The 14943-nt window shown below is 35.8% G+C and overlaps 1 protein-coding gene across 7 annotated transcripts in view; it reads left to right on the plus strand.

Annotated features, from left to right (window-relative positions):
- LOC138700302 (uncharacterized) overlaps window positions 1-14943 on the plus strand; it is a 507020-nt gene that overhangs the window by 133629 nt on the left and 358448 nt on the right. For all 7 annotated transcript variants that reach the window (XM_069826822.1, XM_069826826.1, XM_069826824.1 and 4 more), the window contains exon 4: window positions 8724-8989. In XM_069826822.1, coding sequence (XP_069682923.1) covers window positions 8724-8989 — 266 coding nt within the window. The remainder of the gene's footprint in view (window positions 1-8723; window positions 8990-14943) is intronic.

Genomic DNA, 14943 nt, shown 5'->3' on the forward strand with positions numbered 1-14943 from the left:
TTTGCTTATGATGTAACAGTAGTTGCTTTGTTAATTCATTTCCTTACAAACAATTCCCATGCGAATATTTTCAAAATTTTCAATACACTATCTTCAGTAATACGTATATACGGTATATTACATTTACGGAAACATTCTGTAAGGCTACTAAATAAATAGGCCTATATCTGAAAATTTCACTTTTCTTTACAAAAAGTTGAGAAAATATTTCTTTTGAATAAAAAATCAAACTTGTGAAAAATGAGCATTAAAATTAAAACTTACATTCTTATAATGCACTTATACTTCTCAGGCAAATCTAAAAATTAACATGGATACAGTTTTAATAAGTTCTCTTCCCTTTATCTATTGAATCAATGCTGGCCATTCCTGAATATAGCTCGACCAAGCGGCATATACCACCTCTTTCGTCTGTCTCTTTCCTTTCCGCTGTAAAGCGCTCAGGCTCTCCTGGGCTCTAAAGCGCGCGCTTGCTCCTGTGGGCATCAATTGACATGCCTGGCGTACAGTATACCCCTACTACTACAAATATCGATTGCAGTAAGAGTGAAGTCTTAATAAATATCTCACCAACATATTAGTCTTCATGTTTTTTTTTAAATAGGATTACACTTGCCTTTATTTTTGTACACTGAAATTAATATTCATATAATTACGATAGTATAATCATGCTATCATTCAAATGGATTTACTATATTTTTCTGTTGCGAAAGATAACAAAGTATTTTTGATATTTACAATGGAAGTGTTCTTTCTATGTTGCACGACATTACAAGAAAACAAACGAAAAGGGTACCCAATTTTGCAGCATCAAACTACCCAATAGCCACTACGTAAAACGAAATTCCGCTCTCTAAATAAATATAAGCTGTAAGAAGGAAATATATTAATATTCAGTAAACAGTTTACCTTTTGTACATTATAAAAATTGTCATCAGCGTCATCGTCAGGGACGTACTTTGTCCCACGAGGGTACAAGTTGAAATATTACTGGAGTTCGAAAGTGGACGACCGCATGCATCTAGTAAGCGAATTATTTGACTGACGGCTCACGAGAATCTTGTTGGGCAGAACAAAACAGGGACCACTTTAACAGTTACACTAATATTTGCAATTTAAATTATTTACATTACGTACAGTAGTGGCAAAAAAACCGGACCGACACTTGTAGCTGATTTCAGAGCCTTGTTCACTCCAGAGCACGATAGATTGGTAACTAAGACTTTCGTGGTTCGAATCCTGCCTGCGAAGGAAACTTTTTTTGTTCCTTATTCAAATTTATTCCCAATACTTTTCGATTGCTGATAAAATTCATTTTCTGGGAATTATAAGTTAATTGAGTAGTAAAATATCGCTGCAATCGAACCAAGCAAAAAGTAGTCTTTCAAACAATGTTAATGTAGCGAGTGTAGAGACATGTATACTTGTCAACCCCTGTGCTTTTCAATGTATACAGACTTATGGCATGTTCTTTAATATAGGGCTACACCGCTACAACCAAATAACACGAAGGTAATTCTAATTGTTTAATTCAGCGTCAAAAACAAGTGTATTTACATTGAAATTAATTATAAGTTTTTGTGCTTTTTAATTTTTTTATGTGTCTGAATTTCCGTCCTCTAGAGTTGACAACCTCAAGTGTTTAGAAAATGACTGTCGCAGAGTAGCTATACTCTGGAAGTATTATATGATACCTCTAACCCTAGCTACCTAGCTTCTCGTTTTCAACATTTGTCCTCGTATCACGAAATAGATACTCGCTCACAACACCATATCACACTCTCCATTCCTAAACACAGAACATCCTTATACTCTTCATCTTTCACCGTCTCTGCAGCTCATCTCTGGAACTCTCTACCACAACATGTCAGAGACTGTCGGACATTGTCTAGTTTCAAAAATAAATTAAAATTGCACTTTTTGAATTAGATTCCTTTCAGTTATAAGCCCTTTTCTCTGCCATAGTTTTGTAAATATATAGGCTATATATTTCTTTTTCCTTTTCCCCTTTTTGTTCTCTTTATCAGCCGATGAATTTATTATCATAGCCTCTTTATCGTGAATTGTATTTATTTTCTTTTTTATTATTATTTTATTACATTCCATTTTGATATATTCTTCCTTACGTTTTTCCATATTAACCATTTGTACTAAATGAGTTGCTTTCACTATATTCCAATGTATTTTACTTTCTTTTCTTATTATGGTATTATTTTCATGTTGTTTAGTGTCGATTTTATTATGCTATTATTATTTCTCTTTGTAATATGTTAGTACTCTGTTCTTTAACTTTTTGTTAAATTTTAACTGCTTGAATACTTTGTGACCTGGTAGAGTGTAAGAGAAGGCCCTATGGCCTTAACTCTGCCAGTATAAATAAAGAATTATTATTATTATTATTATTATTATTATTATTATTATTATTATTATTATTATTATTTGCATTAAGACCTTGTAATATAGCTACACCTCCTTCATTAGATATATTGGGAGAAATTACAGTATATTGTTAAATAATTTGGTGCCAGCCCTAATAAATAATTATAGTCAAGATGGTTGTGAGAAAGACTGTACAATGCAATAATTTTTGTATCTTTAAAAATGCCTAGCCCAAGGTCTTAAAAGAAGGTTGAAATGTATCGTAGGTGGTGGCAGGGTGGGGTTGGTCGTATTAAATCCCACTACATCTACCTGTTACCGCACAACCGGTTCTCGTTTGCGTAGGGTATTTAAATATCGCAATCTGGGTTCAAGAACTTGTGGCGATGGGTTGTATTTATTTGCTGCTGCCCCCCGATCACCCCAGACGTGGTACAGAGTGGGCACAAGCCGAGACTTTGAGGGGGCGAGCGAGATTTACGATTACAAAGAAATACGCCATAACGTCAGGGCGAATCTGCTCAAGATGGAAAAGTTCTGCAATATTTATTATTTATATTTCTTTGTTTAGTCGTCGTTTTTTTCCCCCTTTTCCTTTTTTTCCGTGTTTAGTTTTACCCTTCCTACTTTTTTTCCTTTTGATTCTTTCTCGCCTTTCATTATTATTATTTACATAATTTTATTACTTGTTTTCCACGACTTGATTGTTGACAATACTAATACTATGGCCAACTTAATAACTTGGTTAAATGCAAATAAACTTATTATCGATTTGACAAAGACTGAAACACTTAATTTTAGTCTCAGATTTAATCAGGAATCCGATGGAGCTGTTAAACTTCTGGATTTTTATTGATTATTACACTTTTACTACGTCATACTACTTTTGACCAATAAAACTGTACAAAATAGAAACTGTTTTGTTATAGTTTCTTTACTATTGAGTTTGTAGACTAAGCTTGTGTGTTTAGTTTGCTAAAGAAAAAAAATTGGCTATCTGTGGTCTTTGAAAAGTGAAAACTCCATTACGACGTATGAAAATTTGAGTGGTAAACTCAGTGAAACGTTTGCATTTAAATTGAACGATCGTGGAGAAGTACTTGACAGAAAAATAGTTTTTTCGTGTATAGTGATGTAGGAAACATTGTTACTAAACGTAGAGCGGCACTTAATTCGGAGGATGTGAATTCACTCACATGTTTAAATTCATGGATGAACCAGTATTAAGGGGTTAGATACAGCTTAAAGGAGTAAAATTTTGGAAATATTCAACATTTTTTCCCTCCATTACTGTATCTTGTACAATAATGAAAAATAGTATGTGTAAAACACTTCCTGCTATATGATAAACGATTAAAAAAATTATATATATATATATATTTTTTTTTTTCAAAATTCAAAGTTCACTGTGCAGTGATTAAGCGTTTCCCTCATAACTAAAAAAGTATCCAACATTCTGTGATGAAATTTTTTGTGTGTATTTTTGCATGTCATATCTACAATATGATGCAAAATCACATCTCTACCTTTGATAGATTGTCCGATAAAAAAAAATCCTTTTTAAAAAATGGTCAAATATCTAACACAAATTAAAAATAATATTGTTTATTAAGGAATGTAGGTGAAAGAGCATGGTATTGTAAACTTGAGTTTCAGAAATAAAATAAAAGAGAGAGAACATGAAAAAGTTAACAAGTTTATGAGTTATGAGGGAAACGCTTCATCACTGCACAGTGAACTTTGAATTTTGAAAAAAAAAATATATATATATATATATATATATATTTTAATCGTAAAAATATTTTTTTCATATAGCAGAAGGACACTGTTTTACACATACCAATTTTCATTATTGTACAAGATACAGTAATGAAGGAAAAAAATGTTGAATATTTCCAAAAATTTTACTGCTGTAAGCTGTACCTAACCCCTTAACTAGGTGAGTTTTTATACTTTTTATTTATGTTTGTCTAAAAAAATTTCCGGAGAAATTGACACAATAAATTATAGGCCTCATAATAAATATGTTAGTAAGTAACTAAAATAGTTGTTTTGTAACAACTATACAGTATATATATACAGATATACAACATTTTATACTTATACTTATCACCGAAAAGAAGTTAAATTTAACAATAATTGTGTATTGCAGTTTATTAAAACATTTTTTCAAATCGATCACATATTTAATCCATTAAATATTTTGATCGATCGACAGCACTAGATTTTATGTTTCTTTATGTTTCTTCTTCTCTTCCATAGATGGCTTTTGCTATTTATATATCATTCTTTCTTTTCAGTCTCTCAATACCTGAGTTTTCCTTCATTCTTTGTTTTATTTATTGAATTTCTTTCTTTCTTTCTCCTTCTTTCTTCATTCAGTTTACGTGTTTCATTAGTTTATTCAATTTTTCAACGTATTTCTTTCTCTATCACTTCCTTTTAGTTTTTTTTTTAATTTTAAGATCCCGATAACCAATTCCTGGTGTAAATTTAGGAGTTCACTGAAAATTAGTCATAAACATTTTAGAATAAATCTCTCAACAACATCTCCTAAAATGGATACCCAAGTTAGACTTAATTTCAGATCGAGAAGGCTTATTAATAAATAGAGCTCCTACAGAGATTCCATCACTTTACGATTGTATTGAATCATGCGATGTAACACCCTGAATGTTGGACAGACGCAATAAAAATAAGGAAGGAAAAAGGTTTACTGGAAATTCTCACGAAGAAGAAATCCAACCAAACAGCTGGACTCAAGAACACTTGCATTTTAGGACACGTGGGCTGATGTAAATCCTTTGTCCTCGTCCTTTTTACGTCATTTTATGACACCGATATGTAAATACGTGAACAATAAACCGATTATTAAGTAGCATTGAGCATTGCTTATGCAGGACAGGGGGATACAAGAGAAATATCGGCCAGAATATTCTAACAGGAGTGAGCGGCAATTGAATGTTCAGTATTTATTTGTGTTAATCATATACCTTGGAGGAACAATAACAAAAAGAAATGACACTCGAGAGGAAATTAAACGCAGAATGAATAATTGGAAATGCGTGTTATTATTCGATTGAGAAGCTTTTATCATCCAGTCTGCTTTCAAAAAAACTTAAAGTTAGAATTTATAAAACAGTTATATTACCGGTATCTGTTGTTCTGTATGATTGTGAAACTTGGACTCTCACTTCGAGAAGTCGACCTGGTTGGCGAGTTGGTATAGCGCTGGCCTTCTATGCCCAAGGTTGCGGGTTCGATCCCGGACTAGGTCGATGGCATTTAAGTGTGCTTAAATGCGACAGGCTCATGTCAGTAGATTTACTGGCATGTAAAAGAACTCCTGCAGGACAAAATTCTGGCACATCCGGCGACGCTGATATAACCTCTGCAGCTGCGAGCGTCGTTAAATAAAACATAACATTTAACACTTCGAGAAAGGAATAGCGCTTAAGGGTGTTCGAGAATAAGGTTCTTAAGAAAATATTTGGGGCTAAGAGGAATGGAGAAAGTACCACAACGCAGAACTGCACGCATTGTATTCTTCACCTGACATAATTAGGAACATTAAATCCAGACGTTTGAGATGGGCAGGGCATGTAGCACATATGGATGAATCCAGAAATGTACATAGATTGTTAGGTGGGAGATCTGAGGGAAAAAGAGCTTTGGAGAGGCCGAGACGTAGATGGAAGGATAATATCAAAATGGATTTGGTGGAGCTGGGATATGGTGGTAGAGACTCGATTTATCTTGCTTAGGATAGGGACCGATGGCAGGCTTATGTGAGGGCGGCAATGAACCTCCGGATTGTAAGTAAGTTAATCATTATATATTTTACAGAAAAAGTTTATGATAAATAGTTAATGAACCACAACATGATACAAATATGTCTTACAATAACTAAAAGGAAAACTACATCTTTATATGTGACTTTAATTATAGGGGACGAAGCTAAATAATCCATTGATCCTGGGTTCGATTTCTAATAGAGGAGTGTATAGATAAGGAGGCGAGAATTGGAAAAAGTGCGAAAAAATGAGCTATCAGAAAGACAATTTGTTTCATGATGGTCAATATTATACGAATCTACCAATACGGAAGTTCATCTCAGACTTAAACCTATCTTCCCCCTCCATACCATTGGTGATACAGCCACGGCACATGATAAGGTCACAGGGCAGGTCTTGCCTCCTCTACTGCAGAGGAGAAGGTGGTGATATTTATTCATTTATTATTTTGCTAATAATTGTAACATAAAATATAAAATATACAGAGAAACTTTAGCTCAATTTATTTAAACTGTTAATAGTCAGTGGATAGCACGAAGGACATATTAATTGCTACTTTGCGCTGTATTTTACAGAATTTTTACTTTAAACCTCATCACCCAATTTTGACTTACTCCACTTCTGCTGTGAACAGCTCATGTAAGGGAGTTTGTTTATTATTAATTTTATCAACATTCAGTTTCTGCATTTTCAAGTAATAAATTGTCTTCAAAAACCACATTTTTCGCATCATTGTGTACTGACCTCCGTAAGATTTTAACTGAGCCTCAAAAAAACATAATAAAAAGTCCTCCTCATCTTTAAAGTCTACTCTTTCCAACAGTGTATGCATTATAAATTAAATTTTACGTATGTATTTCCGAAAATGTCCCGCGCCGTGGCGTCGCGGTCTAAGGCATCCTGCCTAGGACTCGCGTTACGGAATGCGCGCTGGTTCGAGTCCTCATGGGGGAAGAAATTTTCTCATGAAATTTCGGCCAATGTATGGGACCGGTGCCCACCCAGCATCGTGATGCACTTGGGGAGCTACAATAGGTAGCGAAATCCGGTTACGTAGATCAGCTATAACGGCTGGGGGGCTCATCGTGCTAACCACACGATACCTCCATTCTGGTTGGATGATCGTCCACCTCTGCTTCGGCATGTGGCCGTGAGGCCAGCAGCCGGCTGGTAGATCTTGGCCCTTCACGGGCTGTAGCGCCACGGATTATTATTATTTCCGAAAAGAGAGTATTTCTAATTTTGTGCCTTTTTTAGCCCACTGTGTATATTAAATTAGCATGTGTTTGACGATTAGGTAACCTTTTATTCAATAAATTGTAACTTGTACCCAAATTACTCACAATACCCAAATTACCCCGATACCCACCTGTTGTTTAAAAAGCAAAAATATATTTTGGAGTTCATTTTCCGTTCCAAACTGAGGGATTTATTCATCAGCCTACCAAAAATGCGGACAATGTTATAATTATAAAATATACTATAATAAAAACTATATTAATTTTATTTTTCAGTCACGATCTGCCTGCATAAAAAGTTGCATCTCTTAGGCCCGATTGTATAAACCATTTAATCTTAGATCAGAGGTTAAATTGATCCTTGTTTCAGCTGAACTTGGAATTTTGTGTTGTATAAAGTCTAATCTGAGATTAATTTGTCTCAAACTAAAGTCAACTTTGACTGAAGAAATTTCTCCGATTAAGTTAGATGATCCAAGTTCAGTTATTTCTTTTCTGTTTGAAATATACGAGTGACAGATTGTGCAAATAAAATATCCATTATTATTAATATTAATAGATATGATAGGTACATTTATATATATTTCTTTCAATTTCTTGCCTTAATACACAAACAATCTTATATTTTATAAGGCTCTATCGTGTTCAGCAGTATCAAATAACATAACCTATAATTATATTATGTTTATAACAACCATTAATTATTAACGGATATGATAGGTACATTCATAAATTTTCAATTAACTGTATTACTAAACGAAAATTTTCGTTTTATAAAGCTTTATTATGTTTAGCAGTATCAAACACCATAACATGATAACAACTCGGAGAACAGTAACCTTCTTCTTATTGTCCGCCATTATTTACATTGCACAAAAAACCAGTGTCTCCAACAGAGTGTACGGAAAGTCGCCAAAAAGTAGTTGTAAAGTCGCTAGATTTCTCATTATCGACAAAGAAAGATTAAATTTTGTCACTATGGGGTGCTAAAAAGGTCGCTAAATTCCTATTTAAGCAATATAAAAGTTAAAAGAAATTGTTGTTGAAAAAGAGTTAAAGTCGCTAGATTGGCAACACTGAACAAACCTGTCCGCGCATCACGTTTTTCACCTGTTTATGCGATGTTGCCAAACCCTTTTCACGTGAACTTACATTGCATTTGAACCAAGGTAATTTGATCGCAGGAAAGTTTTATACAATAGAAGAAGTGTCTGAACTCGGTTCACTTTTCGATCTTCGATCAAAGTTGATCTTTAGTCAGGGAGATTTATACAATTGAGCCTTAAACTCGAGTTTGTTGACGTGTGTGCAGGGTCGGATGTGGACTGGGTGCTGGCAGGCTCCGGCTCCCTGTCTTCAGGATCCGCCCGCTCCCGCGGCCAGCTGATCGCCGCGCAGAGGCTGGACCCACAAACGGCACTCTTCCCAACGCCGGAGGAAAGCTCCTCTGCGCCGCCGAAGAAAGGGAACCGCTGGACGGAGCGTAAGGACATCGTGGCTGCGAGCGTCAGCATCCAGAGCCGAGCACATTCTGCTGGGCAGCAGCCCCTAGCGCCCATCGGTGCAGAGAAGACGCCGGTGAGTACATATAGGCCTATTGTTCAGTCTGCTACCACAGTCCAGTACAGAGGTCTCCAAAAAGCGTATCGTCATTCGTGCTCTCGATGCTGCCCGCCGTACACAGTGTGCTGTAAGGCTAGAAAAGGGGGAGAGACTCGTACCTCAACAGATAGGAGCGGTCAGTGGCGGATCGCGGCAACGGTCTGCTTAAGGGGAGCAGTACTGCCTATCTCGACAATGTTAAAATCACAGAGTTCAGGTACGCGTAGCTCTGAAACCATTGAACATAGAGATTTGAAATTTTTACATGTTATATTTATAACCTTTATCTATGTATTAGAATAATTTCATTAAGTACATTCAATTCCTATAATTGATAATTTTTTTTTATTGTGACCTATTTTTTTTTTAATTTTAATCACATGTTATTTTTTTGAGACCACAATTTTAAAGATACAATAATACATTTTCTTTTAAAAAGTAGAGGACTTTAAGATTGATAAGTGTTGTAAAAATTGTTTTTCTATCTCAAGTAGTTTCTGAGCTATGCGTACCTGAATTCTGTGATTTTAACATTGTCGAGATAGGCAGTACCTGCTCTCCTTAAGTTTACAAATAATAACATCAAAAGAATAAGAAATATCATACGTTTGTGTATTATTTTGACATACTATGAAGCTGGAGCCCCATCTGTTGCTATAGACACAAGCCATTGCAAATTCAACCTCTTCTGCTCTATGGTGCCTTTCAGTGCCTGGAAAAGATCTTCTCCAGTTGTATTTTGTAATTACATCTAGAAGATATTCAGACACAGTAAAATGTCCATTAACTCCTCGGATGAAAATGGCTAGGTGAGCTTTGTCATTTCTATCTGTGCTTTCGTCCAATGCAAGTGAGTAAGCTACAAACTAGTTAATTGTGGTTTCGACTTCAGATTCAATTACATTTACAGTCTTGAAATTCCCTCTCTGAACTGTAATTTGAAACAATTTAATTTTCTTAAACTTTGACTTTGTTCTGGACACAGTATTTTAGCAACGTCCTGTATGCACGATTTTACAAATGATGCTTATGTAAAGGGCTTCATTGATTTTTCAAAATTCCAAGCTAAAACATAGCTAGCAAGAAGCTTTTTTTGTTTAAGACTGAGGACACGTGTGTGATTTATGTTTGTATTTTCTTGTTTTATATTTATCAAAATATTTGTAGGCCTACGCTTTTCACCTAAAATTAAACTAAAAACTATGTGTTTATTAAGCGTAACTGAGTGTAAACGTATTGTAATATGCTGATTATTATGTATAACTAACAGTTATACAGAGAGCCCCAAAATAAATTATTTTCGCATGACCAACATGCCTGTAATTGTATGATATGCTTTGTGAAGAGTCGAGTATTGTCGTTGCATGTTGAATTTTAACACACTCTTAAGAATTTTCGAACAAATTAAGCATTTCACATTCTCCCCACTAACACAAAAAAATGTCTCTTCCTATTCATCCTTGAATGTACTACGTCCATGATTAGAACACATTGTGAAACGATGGAACACTCCGACCAACACAGTGATAATGGCAGTCCGCCACTGCTCTTCGTTTACGCATAAACATTGAGTACAGTACAGGTGGGGATGGGTGAGGCGGAGCGCGCTCATTACGTACTGGCTTCGGTTACGTTCAGGGGCTTACTCGCGAGTACGCTTTTGGAGACGTCTGGTCTAGTATATACATTCACGAAGCTTGGGATGATTTTTTGCAAATCTCGTGATAGTTGCTAGCCACTTGGAGCGCTGTGAGTACTAGGAACAATAGACTGCCACAGCCATCGTGATCTAATACAGGCCGTAAGGCAGACCATGTAACTCGCTTAACCCGATCACGAAGGGCGGCGTTTCAACCATATAAATTAGTTGGAATGCATAAACAGTAACATATGTTTCTCTAAAATGTAGTGTAATTCCATTAATAAAATTTAAAACAATGATTATGAGACACTTCAGACATAATTGAGTTGTGAGTTAAGATGTAATATTATTTATGGTGTGAAAATTACGTTGTTCGTATGTGTAATACCTGCCTATATTTCGATTAAATATTGCGAAATTCTTGTACATTCATTTATGCACGATTCAATAATTTTCAATTGCACTGCACTGATATTTAGATATGTTGAAATTATAGGTTATATTTACTGTACCAGTCGCCCCTTTCTGTCTAAATTTAGTGATCTCCAATGCCTTGCCATTCATATGAAAATTATAGGTTATGTTTACTATATTTAACTTACGTTCCTAAATTCGCAATCATACATTATAATTAAGCATAATGTCATGTATGATACTCCGGGCATTCAATTTGTCTGTATTTTAATACTACAATAAAATTGAGTACTGAATTATCGTATTTATCTACTACTTAAGAGACGAAGGAACACAATTGTACGTACACTAATTTCATAGGAGTGGTATGGTAAATGTTTTGTCTAAAATTAAGGAAGGTAGATGTGCTAAATTGAAGTCTCAGTATAAATTCTTTTTTATTAAACCTCAAAATAGCTTCCATTCTAAACTTGAAATGTTGACGCGAACAGATCATGTTAACATGTAAAATTCTCTTCACATTAAAATAACACAGTTTTGTAATTATTTCTGCAACATATTATGCAACAAGAAGTAAACGGAACTTGTGGACACATTACACTAAATAAAGCTTAACAATGATAAGCAATAAAGTTATAATATAATATTTCACTGAGCTCCATACACTAAAATAGAAAACCCGAACAAACATTACGGCCTGGTCTAGATCGAAAAGGCATTGACTGTGCCGTATTTCGCATTTTTGTGAAAAGCTATATAAACTGTGAAATGTTCGTTATCGGTTGTAATAACTGTAAATGGCTAAAATACAATAATTTGAATAATAATATAGGGCAAGGAGACGTTTGTAGTACTATAAATTGTAAGAAAAAGAGGTTAGAGTTATCCTTCTTCCGAAAGATCCAGGAAGGTGAGTTTATAGAATATAATATATATTTTATGAAAATAATATATAAACCTTATGTATTTCATATTTCAATAGTGGAAGGAAGGTATTAATTTTTTCAAAAGAACACGATATCGAAAGTACAATACATTTTATGATCTGCTAGGGAAAGTCTCTGTGATGAGGCGATAGTAGCGATCCTGGTGGTGAGCAACTATCTATGGATGCATATTCCAACTGTCTATGTGTGCATATTTAGTAAGTATTAAGGTTCGTGACTGTATATACTAGACTGTGCTACTACCACAATCTAGTATATACTGTCACGAAGCTCAATACGTAGTAAATATGCATCCATAGATAGTTGCTGACCACTAGGATCGCTAATATCGCCTCATTACAGGCAATGCGAAATAGTACCGGCACAGCCTTTTGTTTCTAGCATCCTTACAACTCAAGCTTCGTGACTGTATATACTAGACTGTGCTACTACCTTCAACCGTGGCACGACTTTTCGTCACATCAGAAACGTAACACGGACTCCATGTCGTGCTTTACACGATGTCACTAGAATACGTCACGAAAACAATGCATAAGTACATTGTCATATTATAAGACGTCATAGTTCTGTTGTTAGTTTCTTAGCAACAGTCAGTTCTCGTTCTTTCGCCAAGGCAATCTAAATTCGAAATTGCACACAATTCATTCCTACCTGCAAGGAAAGTAAGAAACCAAAGATGATAATATCGAGTGAAATTAACAGAAAAGAAGTTTTGTCAGAAAACGAAAATAGCCACGCGTCTGACTGGGGATTCTGCAGAGTCACTCAGATAAAGGAAGAAATCAGGAAGACAGTTGTACATCTTGAGACTGAAGTCTCAGAAATTATTCGCGATATTGAAAATTTGGATTGTGCCACTCATCTATGAAAAGAAGAAAGAAATACTCGGACAAGTAGGTTGAAAGGATCGTTGGAAGGTAGGCCTGTCAGTCACATGGAAATAAAAAAAAAGAATCACGCAGAACCTGCGAACTCTTCGACATAATTTTTCAGGTACATATTTTATAAAATAAGCTTAAGTTGTTACATTTAATGAAGTGATTACAAACCGTAAGATATTATGTGATATTTATTTCGTGTGGCATGTGGTAACAAAGCAGACCGAATGACAGAATTTTACTTCTGACATCGATTAAAATATAATATCCCTACGACAAAAAGTCAGTGACAAAGAGTTCGTATTACGTTTGGTTGTGACAAAAATTCTGGGAATCACCTTCAACATCAACCATTTGAATTTCCGTTGTAAATGTAATTCCAGTTGTAGTTTTCTGCTAAACACCTCCCATATTAGGAATTTAACATTTCGCGATAAAATAAATGCGACAATTTAGGAAAAGAAAGCAATGTAGAATGCTATTTTTTCGCTTCCATCCGCGACTGTGCGCGAAATCTACCGGCCCAAGGCCTCAATCAATAATTTTTTATTTTATTTATAGACAGGATGATTATGATGTTCGTTATAATAGTCACTTTTAGCTGCTAGGTTGATATCACGACTGTCTATTGGGAACAGTATATTGTTGATGCATTTACTTTATATTTTTCTATTATCTACCGGCAAGTGCCAGACGTCACAGCCATGAACCTCTAATAATATATTGTCATGTAGTCGCTATATCTGGGTAGTTTGCAGATATGTTCACCATGTACAACTGTGGATTGAGGTCATGCGAAACCGTGTCTGTATCGTTGTTTATAGTGCAATTGGGAACCAATTTGGCATGTAGAAGGGAGGATCAAAAAGTAACGCACAACAACTGTTTTTGGCAACATATTTAATAAGTAAGCAAAACTAAATAATGCACAAGAAAGCTACAGGTTTTACCTATTTTTCGACATGTGAACTAAGTCTATCGACACATTTCTCCCATCGTGACACCAGATTCAGTACACTTCGTTCATAAAACTTCGTTTTCTGGGCGTATAGCCACCTGCACAAGACTGACTTCAATTCTTCATCCAAACCGAAGCGTTCGCCTCCTAGGAATTTCTTCATGGTCCGAAGAGGTCTAAATCAGATGGTACGAAGTCTGGACTGTAGGGTGGGTGATTGCCGCCTCAGTGTCTCTGACATTGGATGGTGTTGCAGTGATCACTGGTCAACGTGCTTCGTCGGTAAGATTTACTCGGCCGTCTTCGAAGAACCTGCACCACCTGGAGACGTTGCTAGGGTCCAGACAATCAGCACCATACACCTCCAACATTTCTCTGTGGATTTCATTCGAACTTTTTCGTTTTTCCCCACAAAAACGGACTACAACTCGCTGTTCTTCACAACTAGACGATCAGCGTATTCCGAATCTCACCGGACCGGTGGACAACAATGACGTCACGCTGCAGCGGAATAGGAACAAAACTGCTGGAAGCATCGATGGCTGTCATGGCGACGTATAAGTTGTTGTCTGTGCTACGCTAGTAGAATTTTGCGAAATTTCCGTCACGTTCAAAGGAAAGAGAGCATAAGCAATTTATTTCTTGAACCGGTAGTAATAACTGGTCCGTTGCCATGTTCGCTCATAAGCCATTAACATATTGTTTTCACGTTGTGCTCATTACAAACAATACAGCAGAACACACCGCCATGACACAACAGTGCACGATTTCATTCGTCTGCTAATTCCCGCCCTATACAAGAACCAATCAGATTCACTGATGGCGGCTGATGGAGACCGCCACCACCTCTGCAAGCTGATGGCACCGGTGGAGCATCAGTAACTCCATCGGTGAAATTCGGAACACCGTGATGCCATCAGATTGCTCAGCGCTGAGATTCGGAATACTCTCGATACTAGCACACGCGCCATCTTTACTCAGTAGTTACCGCTCGTTCCGCCAGGGTGATACCTGATCGAACCATTGCTGTCTGTAGTCCAAGATTCAAAACTATCTGCCAACTTTGAATATCCTAACCAAAATAATATTCC

This window comes from Periplaneta americana, chromosome 5, assembly GCF_040183065.1.
Source record: "Periplaneta americana isolate PAMFEO1 chromosome 5, P.americana_PAMFEO1_priV1, whole genome shotgun sequence".
NCBI classification, from domain to species: domain Eukaryota; kingdom Metazoa; phylum Arthropoda; class Insecta; order Blattodea; family Blattidae; genus Periplaneta; species Periplaneta americana.